The sequence below is a fragment of the Centruroides sculpturatus genome, unplaced genomic scaffold, assembly GCF_000671375.1.
Source record: "Centruroides sculpturatus isolate CEXI.00-Female unplaced genomic scaffold, Cexi_2.0 scaffold306, whole genome shotgun sequence".
Taxonomy (NCBI): Eukaryota; Metazoa; Arthropoda; class Arachnida; order Scorpiones; family Buthidae; genus Centruroides; species Centruroides sculpturatus.
In genome coordinates this window covers 401,786-412,191 of record NW_019384504.1, presented here as the reverse complement: position 1 = coordinate 412,191, position 10,406 = coordinate 401,786, and the positions used below count along the sequence as shown (strand labels likewise).

At 31.3% G+C, this 10,406-nt stretch overlaps 1 protein-coding gene across 1 annotated transcript in view; it reads right to left on the bottom strand.

Annotated features, from left to right (window-relative positions):
- Positions 1–1,853: 1,853 nt before the first annotated feature.
- Positions 1,854–10,406, bottom strand: part of LOC111622164 (annexin A13-like) — a 48,714-nt gene continuing 40,161 nt past the window's right edge. The window contains exons 8-12 of the mRNA XM_023364500.1: positions 6,382–6,435; positions 6,128–6,317; positions 5,998–6,056; positions 2,570–2,692; positions 1,854–2,488 (exon numbers count right to left, since the gene is read on the bottom strand). Coding sequence (XP_023220268.1) covers positions 2,432–2,488; positions 2,570–2,692; positions 5,998–6,056; positions 6,128–6,317; positions 6,382–6,435 — 483 coding nt within the window. The 3' untranslated portion in view covers positions 1,854–2,431. The remainder of the gene's footprint in view (positions 2,489–2,569; positions 2,693–5,997; positions 6,057–6,127; positions 6,318–6,381; positions 6,436–10,406) is intronic.

The window sequence follows — 10,406 nt, the reverse complement described above, 5'->3', positions numbered from 1 at the left end:
TCAATGATTGAAGTGAAAAACGAACTTATCGCATAGCATGAAACCTGTGCTCGTGTAGCAGAATTTAGCATTTCTTAGAGAACCGCTCTTTATATCAAAGGCGGTGAACATTATTTTGTTAAGTTTTTAACATTTAGTACTGTACTGTAACTTTATATCCTTAATCTGTTTTATCTCCTAGAACACAGGTTCTCAAACATATTTCGACCACTGCCCACTTTGAGATTAAAAAAATATAGTGCCCCATATTTTTTAACTTACCTTTTTACATTACCATCTGTTGCGTATGTTAAACTGTTATTGCAAATATAATGTTTAAACATGCATTATTATATGAATAGGATAGATATAAATAGTATATGGGTCACACCCTGAGATCAAAGAATGTTTTAGGGAGAAGAAATAAAACTCATATTTAAATCACCGAGCCCTCTACTGCCCCCAAAAGCCTTCAGCGCCTACTAGGGGCGTTATCGCCCACTTTGAGAAACGATGTCCTAGAATAAGAACGAAGCAAATGTGCTAGATCTTTAACGTGTACTCACTGTGGCTGTAGCTAAGCAAGCAGCAAACAGCAGCAACTTTGAAAATTCAGAAAAAAAACAATATACTTTTTTTTTATAACTTGAAGTTTCTTGCAAAATATCAGATTTTATATATAAAATTCTTATGGATTAAGATACTTTATATCTTATTGGAAGCTTTATATATGATTTAATATATAGAATAATATCTATTAAATTCTCTTAAGAAAATTTTAATCTAAATTAATACAAAATCAAGTCCTAAAATTTACTTTAAATTGCTAAGATACATTTTTTAGGTATGTTCTGCTCTGAATGAACAAACATTTTCCTTCATATCTGTGGATTAATTAAAAACACAGTCTCTTCCGTTCTTATGGAACATAGTTCATCCTGACATGACTTTAAAAGTAACACAGAATTAACTTATAGTTGTTTTGTTCTAATTTTGTATTATTCGCAAATCAATATAAAAACCACAAAGTTTTGTATTTGTAAGAGATTGTGGTGCAGGGGAGAGAAACCCAGAGTGTCTAGTATGCTTAAAATGTATTTAAATTTTTAAAATAGTGGACTCCCATACAATATGAGAATACGTTCCACATTACAGAAAATTGCATTATACGAGACAATGCATTATCATATAATTTATGAAAATTTATATTTGCATTATAATGGGAGTTTACTGTATTGCAACAGATATTACATACCATCCATTTTTCGTAACACATTTTCTCCATGCAGATATGCATGTTTGCCAAGATATCTGCAGAAACAAATCTAGAAATTTTTCTCTGAAATTACGTCCACTGATTCTTCTTTCCTATATTATTAATGCTGTGCTGTGCATATGTTCATAAGTTTTATAGTAAACTATATAATGGTTTATAAGCATAAGTCATCTAATACAAATCAACACCTTCCTTACTCTTTCCATTCCAAATTGGACGTTAAAACACTTCAGTTTGGAAAGATCAGTAAACACAATCTTATTTTCAAATAGTGTAAAACCTGAAGCAGGCCCCTAAATAAGTCCAAAAATATTGCGAGATATATATATATATAAAATATTGCGAGATATATATATGTCAACAATAACTTGTTTTGGTACCTTATATATACTATATTTCAAAATATTTTATAAAACTTCAATAGTTTTGAAATAAAAATTTCTGTAAATTAAAAAAAAGGGTGGTCTTTGTATTAATGATTACACTTACACATAATTTTAACTGATGAAATTAAAATTTTGGTTACATTTTATACAATTCATTAATGAAAACAAAATTGCAAAAATCTGTTTCAAAAGTTTGAAATAAAGAGAAACTGTAAACATGACAATTAAGCTTTAATCTTTAATCATTTCAATGATGAGTAATGATTTTTAAACATTCAGATTAAAATATCAAATATCGATTTCTGCATGAAAATATACAACAATTTAAAGATCAACATTTATAAAATATACTTCCATTTAACAGACTAGATTTAGGCACCTGATCCAGAGAGAAAAGTGTGCATAATAATTCATATTAAAAGTCATTATATATTATTTCAAATGCAGTATATCTGGCTAAACATCTGAAAATAAGGTTTAACAAAAAATACTGAACATTAATAATCTTCTGATTAACAAATCTATACTAAGTTAACGAAGAATTTAGGAGTAAAATTTATCACAAAAGTTAAGGTCAATGTTACTCAGAGTTTAAGTACTCAACTAAAAATTACAAATTAATTCGTTACAGTCCTAAAATTTAAAGTAAAAAACATTGCTAAGGCACTAAGTTGACATCAATTTAACAAGTTTAACTAGTTAGTGTAATGTCACAATCTGAAGGAGCTACAGTATATGTAGATGATCCTTAATATTTCTAAGTTATAATATTGGGACAAATGGGAACAAATTACATGCCAGATACCAAAGCAAGCAACATTCTTTTGTAATCCCCAGAAGTATCATCCTAAAAAAAAATTGAGAATTTTTATATAAAAAATATTTTGTATATATAAATAAATATAAATTTATATGAAGTTAAATTTACCTCAATAGCTTCTTCCAATGTTTTACCAAACTGATCATAATATTCCTGCTTAATTTGAACAAGATCCTTCTCACATCTAGTGACAATAAGTCTTATTAAATCCCTGTCACATGTTCCTGCACCCTGAAAAAAAGTTAAATTCCTATGAGCAAATAATATTACTTTCATGTAAATTATTTTAACTACAGAGGGACAGAAGATTTTACATGAAAAATGAAGCTCTCAATTAAACAAAACATTTAAAAATGATGATATACTCTGAAATAAAAAATTTGAAAGCATATTTTCTAAAATTTTAATGGTTGGGTTGATGTATACATTTTCAAAAATCTTGCATATTTAGGTTTAGCACTACAGAGTAAACAAATTTGAAACATAGGAATATCAAAGCAATAGAAGCAGATAAGAAGTAATTCTTTTGTAATTTTGCTATAAGTGAAAAGATCTTGTCAATTCTTGTGTATACACTGACTAGCCAAAACATTGACTATCTTGTTGATAGAAGAATTAATCCTACAGATGTACAGCAATACATATACAAGATCAATACAATAGAATGCAATACAATACAAGATCAGATTAGGTATATAACAGCCAAGAAGATTTCACAAGCAGTAATTTCTTAGTGTTCAAATAGGTAAAAAAGGAAAAGATTAATCTGATTTCAACAAAGACCAAATTGTGACTGCCAGATATGTTGGTGTTAACATTTCAAATAGCAAAGCACACAAGCTACTCTTTGCATTCACAGTAGCAAACAGCCACCAATAATGGCTAAAACAAATCAAACTGTTGGCAAGATGCTGGCTACAACTCATCGATGAAAGAAGTAGGCATAAGCTGTTTTGCACAGGAGGCTACTGTGGCAAAAAACTCAGTTTCAATAGTGATAGCAGTGAGTATTAGAATACTGAAAGACTCCTGAATTAGTTTCATGAATGTTTCAATCATGTTCCTCTGTTAACAAATGTATGTTCAACAGCACTTGATGTGCATGTCAACATTAAAATTAAACTGTTGAAGAATGAAAGAAGTCTGGTTTGATAAGTCACAATTCATGTTATCCTATGTAGACAGTCAAGTACATGACTGTCTACATAGACAGTCATGACTTGACTGTCCACATTTTCCACAAGACCTTGTCATCTTGACAATGACACAGACAGAGGCAGAGAACATTATGGTTTGTGCAATGTTTCTCTGAAAATGCTTGGATCTATCATCTCTGGGAATGGAACTGACAGGTGTCATTTACTTGAACATTGTTGCAAATCAATTATACCCTTTCATTGCAAACATTTTTTGTGACAGACGTTTTCTAACAAGACAAATGTCCATTTCATATGGCTACAGTTGTCAGGGAATGGTCCCAAGAACATGAGTTAATTATTACCATAAGCTCCAAATTCTTAAAACAAATTCAACTGAGCACTTGTGGTTTGAGTTGGAGGAAAGATTCATGATGCATCACTTCAACCATGTAATCATCCATAATACCAACACTACTGGTGTAAGAATTAATAAAATAACTACGAAATTACCAACAAACCAGCAATAATTCACTTCAAAAACAAACGTTTTCTACCGTCTTCAACAGTCATCATCAGGTTCTATTCCAAGAGTTCAAAAAATTGAACATCAAAGTTATGAGCATGTCTGATGCAAGGCCTTAATAAAATTATTCCTGTAATTGGTTTCCTGTTTTAAAATTCCGAAGTTTATACAAAAAAAAATGTAGACATATATGATGCGCATCCATTATACGTCATAATACACCATCCACATCGTCGCCAATGAATCAGTTTTTTATTGAAATTGATGGCTGTTCCCTTTCTGAACACTTTAAAAATTTTCAGCTGTTCTAGATATTTCAGGCTGGCCTGGTGTTCACACCTTTGTATTAAACGTGTATGATCAAAGTCCACCCTGACATCATCAAGCGCAAAAGAAGCCAATGCTGTAGTGGAAAGGAATTTTTTAATTGAGTATTTGTGTTCCTTGGCCTTGTTTTAAGTCAGCATGTGGTAGCACCAATATATTCACCCAGACGATTCACCCTATGATCGTAAATAGGGATAGAATATACTCCCGGAATACAGTTCCTATCGAAACGGTCCTTATCATTTCGTAAACACAAGAAAATGGTCAGCGATCTTCTGTAAGCGATAGTTTTACTCGCATAACAAGCGATTTGTTTAAAGTGCTATGAAGGATCATATGCTGTTTTAAGTAATAGGAACAAAGGACAGGTTTTCCTGAAGTGCCGCATTCCTAGGTTGTTGGTGGCATGCAATAAGTTCGTTAATTTGGCACGTAGGATAACCATGCAGTCTAGCCACATTCGAAATAGATTCCAATTCCATTTTCCTATCCTCTGCACTTGAACAATGGGTGAAAGCTCTTCTTATTAGGGTCTTAAAAACAGACCTTGTAGCCAAAAGGATCATGTGATTTGGCATGTATAAATAGCGGCGCATACGAGTTCTTACGGAATACCTTAGTTGTTTATCGACCCCGTATAAGCTGATATCAATAACGAGAAAATGCACACTGGTGGAGCTTTGCTGTTCTACTCTCAACGAGAGGCCATAAGCGTTACTATTGAAAGTTTCAATGAACGCTGCCAAGTCCAGTTTCTTCTTCCAAACAATGAACACATCCTCTCGGAATTGAACCTGATGATGACCGTTGAAGACGGTAGAAAATATTCGTTTTTGAAGTGAATTATTGCTGGTTTGTTGGTAATTTCATAGTTATTTTATTTATCAACCATGTAATTTAGAGGAACTGAAGGCTTTCTAGTAACATGGTAGTTGTCCAATGAGAGTGAAAACCACAAGTTTATCAGAATCTGTCTTGCCAAAGGCTGTTTTGGAAGTAAGGAGGATTAACATTTATTAAATACATAGTCAATGTTTTGGCTGATTGTATGATGCCAAATACACTATGTAGATTTATGCCTAGTTAAAAATTTGAATATGTACAGGGACATTATATTGTTAGAATATTCCTAAGTTTACCAAGGATAGTACAAAAATATGCAGTGAAAAATGGGAAAAGTAAAATTAATAAACTATATTAAAACAGCCATTAAAACAATTGAACAAGTTAGTTGTAAATACTAGTTTATATTTGATGTAATATTTTTAAAATTTCAGTACAGAAGTTTAATATGAATTTTACTAGTTTCACTTGTGTTTTTAAATTACACTTTTAACAAATAATGTTCCGAGTATTTGTATTAAGTAAAATTTTTTAAATTGAAGAAAGAAGGTAATTTTGATGCTTTTCAAATTACATAGAAAACATATCTTATTTATTAATTTGAAAGCATCAAAATAAATTTAAGGTCATTTTCAGATGTGCTCTAGAAAATATGGAGGGAAAAAACTAGTAAATTTAGGACTATTAAAATTTAAAAAGTTTACCTTCATTGCTTTATTTATTCTTTCAGCAAAGAAAGATGGTCTATATTCAACACAATGCACTGGAAAAAAAAATAATTTTATTAGATAAAAAGTAAGTTATGTTAAATATAACTAATTAGGATGAACTTACCTACTGTTAACCAACCCTGTTTAACATCACCAGAAAATTCTCGTTCAACAGCATCACTCATAGTATGTCCAGTTAGTTGTTGGTATTCATAAAATACCATAGCTAAATGATCCCAACTGCGTGTTGCTAAAATCATGTTAAAAACAGATTCATCTGTACCCCATTGTCCTTCTCCAGCATTGTATAAATCCTGAAGTAATTGAGTTATGAATAATTTACATTTATAAGTTTGTAAAATTCATATAAATATTTACCTGAGCATCTTGTTTTGCTCCATCTGGATCTGCATAGCCATCATTTCTTGCTCCCTAATATTAAGTAAATTTTTATAAAAGTCTTAATTACTAGCAGAAAACAATCTGCATATTTAAATATTAAATTAGGCAAACAATTAAGAGTTGTTAGAAGTCAGGCTATTAGCAACTTTTGTTAAATTACCTGACTGCCAGATTTATTGGCTATGTTTAAGCTGCTACGTGAATTATTAATCAAATTTTTAGCAAAAATTGGATTTATTTCTGAACTTTAAAATTCTATTGAATCCAAATTTATCCAAAAATTATACAGTAAAACCCGTCTATGGCGACCACCCACGGTTCCTTCAAAAAGTGGTCTTTTAGACAGGTGGTCGTTCAATACAGGTAGTACTGTAATACCGTATTTCCGTACATATTTTGCGCACTTTTTAGCCATTTCTACTAAGCAAAACTCGAGGTGAGCAAAAATAAGCGAATTTTTTCAACGATAGGGCTATATTGGTATTGTATTTTATTCTTACAGGAGTCCCGACATACAGGAGTCGTCATATTATAAGACACATTTAACACCAATACTTTAAAGATTAATACAATGCTCGCATTTTCTCCATTATAATGCACACTTTCTCCTTTCCGACTTAATTAATTCGACTCGGTTCTTTTCGTTCGCTCCTCAGTTACGTGTATTACGTCACCAGTATATAAGCGCGTCGTATCTCTCCATCACTTTGCTTTTCGTTAGTTTAATCTTATTTTAACTTTAAAAATATTGTATTTTTTAATATTTAATATTTTCTTAATTAATTAAGTACAATAAGAAAAATTATTAATTAATAATGAAACGATTTTATTATTTTTTCTCATTATACGATTTCATTACAATCGCGGAATCGAAAAAGGAAGTAAAACTGATTTTTGCATTAATGCGTTTATTGTTTTTTGAATATTTTGCCTGCGAAAATTACTTNTCATGTACAGTACAGTACACGTGCGATAAATAGTAGAGAGGTTGAGGCAGACGTTTTAAACGTGTAAACGTGTACGTGTGACGTTCGGCGCCGCTTTCCCGTAAGCCTAAAAGTTTGACGATGGTGTTTGGAATGTCGAGCGTGATTCCACCGACTATCCAAACACCATTGTCAAACTTTTAGGCTTACGGGAAAGCGGCGCCGAACGTCACACGTACACGTTTACACGTTTAAAACGTCTGCCTCAACCTCTCTACTATTTATCGCACGTGTACTGTACTGTACATGAGCTTCAAAATAAATAAATAAAAATAGATTTTATCAAACGATGAATGAGATCACCCGATTAATTGTATCGTGTACAATATCTTACACCCCCAAGGAAAATACTATAGTATTTTCCTTGGGGGTCTAGGGTAAATTTATGTTTTACCAAAATAAATTTTGTTTCTCACAATTAAACTTCGCCGCTAATTACTGTTGTGATAACTTTAATACGATCTTCTAACGACAGCGCTTTGCATTTCGGACATTTTCCAACAAACTGAAATGAATTTCCTTTGTTGCTAGACTAATTTATTAACACCTGCACCTAATTTCAAGGGTGAGAGAAGTGCCCGGGATGGGTTCGAACGAGAGTTTAGACTAATTCATTATATTAGGAGGTGGAAACGTTGTTGAGATGGGATCTTACTATAGTTTAGACCAGATACATTCGCGAAAGTGGTCGCTTATTACAGGTGTTGTATGTTGTTTCGGACCAAAAATCGATGCCCGCGGTCGCGTTACACAGGTGGTCGTTTAATACAGGTAACTTATACGAAGACTCTATGAATAAACTATTCCGTGCCAGAAATTTTTGTCCGTTTTGACAGGTGCCCGTCGAATGCAGGTGGTCGCCTAGACAGTTTTCACTGTATATCAATGCAAAATTTTCTATATAACCTGATTTCTGTTAAACAGATCTAATCATTCACAATATGGCAGTTTATTTTGCAATGCATCATCTCATTAAATCTCAAATGTTTTAGCTAATTTTTTCATTAAATGTTTATAATTAACACATCTACACACATATCTAATAAACATTTCAGTTAGTCTAGAAGACTGACTTGTATACATCTAAATAAATAAATAATAATAAAACTCAAAATATTAAAAACAATTCCATTTATTTTTAATTTAAAAACAAAAAAAAAAATGCAAAGTATTTTCTTTGCTAGATATGTTGATGAAATTACTATTGTGTATTAAAATGTTACAGCAGAAAAAAATTGTGCGGCATGCCAACAAAATGAATCTGAATATCTAATTTGCATACAAATGAAGAAAATAGAGAAATCAATTACTTAAATAAAATCACTATTAAAAGAACAGATGAAGATCTTCAATTCCATGTTTGAAAAAAACATGTAAGGAAAACCATTAATTTTCATTCTCATTGCTCAATAGATACTATAAACACATTTAGAATGGAATTAAGAAACAAATAAATAAAATATCACTAATTCTGCTTGTGACTCCCAAAAAACAGGTTCATATAATAATTGAACATCTGAAGTAGATGAAAAAGTGAAGACATCTGTGTAGTTTACAAAATAATTGGTACATGTGATCAGCCAAAATATTACACCAGCAAAACGAAATGTCCATTAGGAAAAGACTGGCAGAGCACAAGGTGGCTATTCAACAGATAAAAATTCATCTTGGCAACAGCCCTGAACAAAGTAAATGTATAACAAACAGAATATTGTATAAAGAAAATATTTTATTATAAAACAAAAAATTAAAGATTATTATTCAATAATAAAATATGATAACATTAAATTAAAGGTATGATGATAGATGCATGCTGGGATATATAAAATTGTATTAAATATAAATACAGTCTTCACACTAGATGATTTTATGAACATTCTATGAAAAATGAATGTATTAAAAATAACACTTGTCAGTGGATGAGGAAAAACATTAATCATGAGGCCTAGCTGTGTCATCTAGACCAACAGTCGCCAACCAGTGGTCTGTGGAGAAATTTGGACATTGATCAACTTAAGTCTATGCAGAGTATTAAAAAGAAATGTGAAATGCTTGGTTGCTTTTTCTCACTCATTGGTTTAAGATTAGAATAATAAATTTCCAAAACATGAAATGACAGGTCAAATAATCATTATATGACAACAATAAATAATGTGAGTGCAATTGTCCTTTATTGATTCTTGATACTTTTCCCACAAACTTATTTCAAACAAGCAGCAACAAACTTCACACTAATTTATTATTAAACAAATAAATTTCATAATAAAGTAAAATAAGAGGAAAGGAACTTTTATAATCGTTATTCTATTGTTTCAAGAAAAATTCATGATAGTAATCTGCAAGATTCAAAATTGTGTGTGTTAGTGGTATGAGGTTAGAAAGGTTAGTGATCACTGATGTAGATGAAATGCATCTGGAAGTGAAAAATTCAGGAAGTAACAATAAAAGCATCTCTTAATTTTTGAAGATTTAAAAAATAATAAAAAAAATTGGCTTAAAGTTTTCTATTTCGATCTTCTGTTTTTAAATATTAGGTTGGGGAAAAAGAAATCCATTATTTTTTCACTAGATGGCTGTAGTGATACATATCTCATAAAAAATTGATGACACAAGTTCAGACTTGTGCTTATTGGAAAAGTAACATTCTGTACTAAAAAAAATTCTTTTACAGTTTTTTGATTGGTCAATTCAGTTGTGAGTTATAGGGTGTAAAAGATGGAAGTTAACAAAGAGAAAATTAGATATGTTTTACAATTTTGCTTCGATAAAGGCGAAAATGCAAGCCAGGCAGCTGAAATTGTGAATGGTGTTTATGGTCCTGATACTGTCACAGCCAATTATGTGCAATTTTGGTTTCGTCAGTTCCGTTCTGGTAATTTCGATGTTAAAGATGCACCTCGCACAGGTAGGCCCGTTGTCGAAAATGTCAATAAAATCATGGAAATGATAGAAGTAGACTGGCACGTTAGCACTCGTAGCATTGCCCAGGAGCTAAAGATTGACCATAAAACAGTT